Here is a 3821-nt window from a genome sequence, read left to right on the forward strand (position 1 = left end):
ACGATCAGTCCGTACACATCATCACTCAAGTTGAAGCACAAAAGGCTCATGACAGCCTTAACAACAATCCCACTACAGCATTGGAACACATTATCAGCCCCCTATCAAGGGTAAAGCGCATAAAGCAGAAGGTAAGGAAAGAACACAGGTTGGACGAGTTTGAATACCCCAACCTGCCTGGTCAGAAGAAAGGGAAAGAGGGAGCCCAACAGAAATCACATGCAGTCCAAATTGCACAAGATTTAGACAAGCAACCACCAAAAAAGCAGCCAACAAAGTCCAAGAAGTTATCCTTGAACAGCAAACTAAAGGTCTGGGCTAACATGAACAAACTCAACAAGCAAAAAGTCCAAAATTTGCACAAGAACGGCGGTGATGAGTAAGTGATCTTACATATCCCCAACTGTTTTTTTTTTCCATCATGTTCAGTTCACATACATACTTAATAAATTAGATCATTTCATAAATGTGCAATGTTGACATTAACATTTTCTGTAATCACAATGCACAGGTTGCTAGTGTGGCGAGGGGACTCAAAGACTAAACATGTGTATTTTGATGACATCATACACCTCATCAAGGAAGAATCAATAACCAACAACGTATGGCAACTGTAAATGTGTACAAAACACACACACACACACACACATACACACATAGAGTAAAGACACTGTAAATAATGTACTGCCACCCCTCCGGTTCTGCAGGTGATAGATGCTTATGGTGAAATTCTACTTGAACTACAAGGGCTAGTCAACCCAAGTTTGGAAGATTCATCATTCATCTTTACAAGCACATGTTTGGTAACCACTAGACTTTAATTTTGATTATGTTTCAATACATGTGGATGTTATTCTCAGCATTACATGCTTACATTGTTAATTTAAATAATAGGCAGATGTGAATGTTAACAACAACATAAAATGACCTTTGAGAAGATTCACATTGACAGATGTGAACATTCACATCATTCGCAATGAATATTATATGCTTATTATGTTGATAAACTTAAATGATACACACATGTGAACATTCACATCAGTAATATAACTCACAGTAACAGATGTGAACATTCACATCAGCAGTATTACTCACATTAACAGATGTGAACATTCACATCAGCAGTATTTACTCACATTAACAGATGTGAACATTCACATCAGTAACATCACCCACCATTAGCAAATGGGAACATTCACATCAGTAATAGCACTGACATTAACAGATGTGAACATTCACATCAGTAACATTACTCACACTAACAGATGTGAACATTCACATCAGTAACATCACCCACCATTAGCAAATGGGAACATTCACACCAGTAATGTCACTGACATTAACAGATGTGAACATTCACATCAGTAGTATCACTCACCATTAGGAAATGTGAACATTCACATCAGTAACATAACTCCCAATTAGCAGATGAACATTCAAATCATTAACACCAAACATTGATATAAATACTTGGTACATCATTGTATGCCCTTTGTGTGCAGAAAATCATTGAACAGTACCCCCCCCACAAGAGGAATAAACTAATTGATGTACACATCAAGGAGTATCAAGGCCAAAGATTCTTAATCTTCCCAATACACGACAACTTTCACTGGACAATTGTTGTGTACGACGTGAAAGAGAATGTATGGAGGCATTATAACTCACTGCGCCCAAGAGAAGGCATACATGACCCACATATTGACAAAGCACAAATACTGGTAAGTGGCTGACAAAAATAATACTTGTTGTGATGTGTAATATTTGAACTTGGACGTATGCCCTATGTTGGTTGGTGCCTAATATGAAATTTCATTGTTGGCAGAGGGACTACATCACAGCTTTGGTGCACAACATTGGACCGTCATCACCATTATGGACCAATTTATCAAGCCAAAATACTTCGAAAACAATCATATCAGTGGACATCTGTCCTCAGCAAGCATCAAATTCGTAAGCCTAAAATCGATTTCTACACATGTTCCACAACCTTTACCCACCTAAATTTCAAAATCTAACAAGAAGTTTGCATTTTCAGGGTGGATTGTGGGCCTGCAGTTTGTTACATCATGAGGGCGCATGTATATCGTGAAGACATTGTTGCCAGCCTAGATCGCTTTGAATGGTGTCAAATAAGAGACTCATTAGTACACCTTTTTCTGAACCACAGAAAGACAGTGCAATGTGAAAACCTATAGGTGGGGGGTGTCCACCTATCACTGTTACCCAAATCTGTTATCCACATTTAAGACAATTTAGTTTCACTAGCTTAATTGTAAATCAAGTCTATATCACTGCTTGTACAGATACTTTTCAGTCAATATATGTATATGCATTTTCAGGCCTATTTTGCGTTGGTCATGCACATTGAGATTGTATTTTCTTTTTTTTTTTTTTTGGATACACATGACATGATGTCAATGTTCACATCACAGAATGATCGTACACTTTCTTCTATTTTAAACCATACTACATGGATGTGAATATTGCTTAAAGTGTTCATGTAACACAATATGACAGGTGTGATTATGATATTTCTTAACACAAGTCAATATTCACATCTAACAATTTGATGATGTGAATATTCACATCATAACTTCTGATTATGCGAATGGCAACAATGATGTCATGAATATTCACATCTTATGAGTTGATGATGCGAATGGTTACATTGATGTAAACATTGCTGTTAACAGTAACAACAATGTGAACATTCCCACCACAGAAATGTTTGAAAGTTGAACAATGTGAACATTCACATAATGTGATTATATTACATAAGTGTGAATGTTAACAGCATGCATTCATCCAAAACACAACCAACATAAATGTCAGATTGGTACCTTAAAAAAGTAAAAATAAAACACAAATCAAACACTAATGCATTATTATGTTTGCCAACGCAACGTAATCTTATTACAACCCAATGTTTCCCAACACAACACAATCTTATTTCAAAAATGAATATAAGAATCCAATGTAAAATACAATGTTGAAATGAAAAAGGTACATCTTATATCGGCTCCGTGCATGATTTTCGATTATGGCTCCCCAACTTATCACATCTCCCGCACCTTATTTGCTTCAGTTTCTCACCCCTTGATGGGATCCTATTCTTCTTCGGCCTTCCGGGTGGTCTTTTCACGGTAGGCGGGTATATAGTAAAGTCCGTGGGATCAAAAGGCGGCTTCTCCACCGATGGTATAGGGAATATGGCTCCCGAATAGGCTGCACGATATGTCTCTACATGAAAGTAATGTTCTACACAATCATTGAGATTGTAGCGGCTCTTCTGAATGGCAATAACAGCATGGTCACACGGGAATCCGTTGATTTGCCATTTGAAGCATGAACATGTACGCCTCGCAACATCAACTGTAACCGATGGTATCGAATGAACTTCAAACACATCCTCGTTGGCTTTGCTAACTTGCCAAGACTTGCTGTCATTGAACGAATCCATAAGCCTTGTTTTGAATGTCGGACAAATAATCTCATTCCATTTGTTTGCTTGGTCACGCCGTGCAGACATTTGCCGTATCAACTGAGTACGAATTTTGTCCACCATTTGAGTGATAGGAAGATTACGTGCTTCTTTAATCCAGTTATTAAATGACTCCGCCGCATTGGATGTCATCTCCCCATAACGCATGCCCCTGCACAGTATATCACAAACATTGTACAATACGGAATTTAACAGGCCTGACCATTAATGTTGACAAATGTGAACGTTCACAATACTGCCATTAGTATACACTGATGTGAACATTCACATCAGGGTATAATAATGTGAATGTTCACATTTGCTACCAGGTTTTAAT

At 37.7% G+C, this 3821-nt stretch overlaps 1 protein-coding gene across 1 annotated transcript; it reads left to right on the plus strand.

The window, feature by feature from the left end:
- The first annotated feature begins 312 nt into the window (after window positions 1-312).
- LOC145790188 (uncharacterized) lies at window positions 313-2595 on the plus strand. Its single transcript, XM_082867998.1, has 6 exons — window positions 313-379; window positions 512-602; window positions 708-803; window positions 1503-1721; window positions 1826-1953; window positions 2039-2595. Exons 1-6 carry the CDS (start codon window positions 324-326, stop codon window positions 2196-2198), a joined length of 750 nt encoding a protein of 249 aa, XP_082724124.1. The 5' UTR covers window positions 313-323; the 3' UTR covers window positions 2199-2595.
- Window positions 2596-3821: the final 1226 nt, after the last annotated feature.

The sequence above is a fragment of the Camellia sinensis genome, chromosome 5 (assembly GCF_055761805.1).
Source record: "Camellia sinensis isolate YWXY chromosome 5, ASM5576180v1, whole genome shotgun sequence".
In the NCBI taxonomy this organism is placed as follows: domain Eukaryota; kingdom Viridiplantae; phylum Streptophyta; class Magnoliopsida; order Ericales; family Theaceae; genus Camellia; species Camellia sinensis.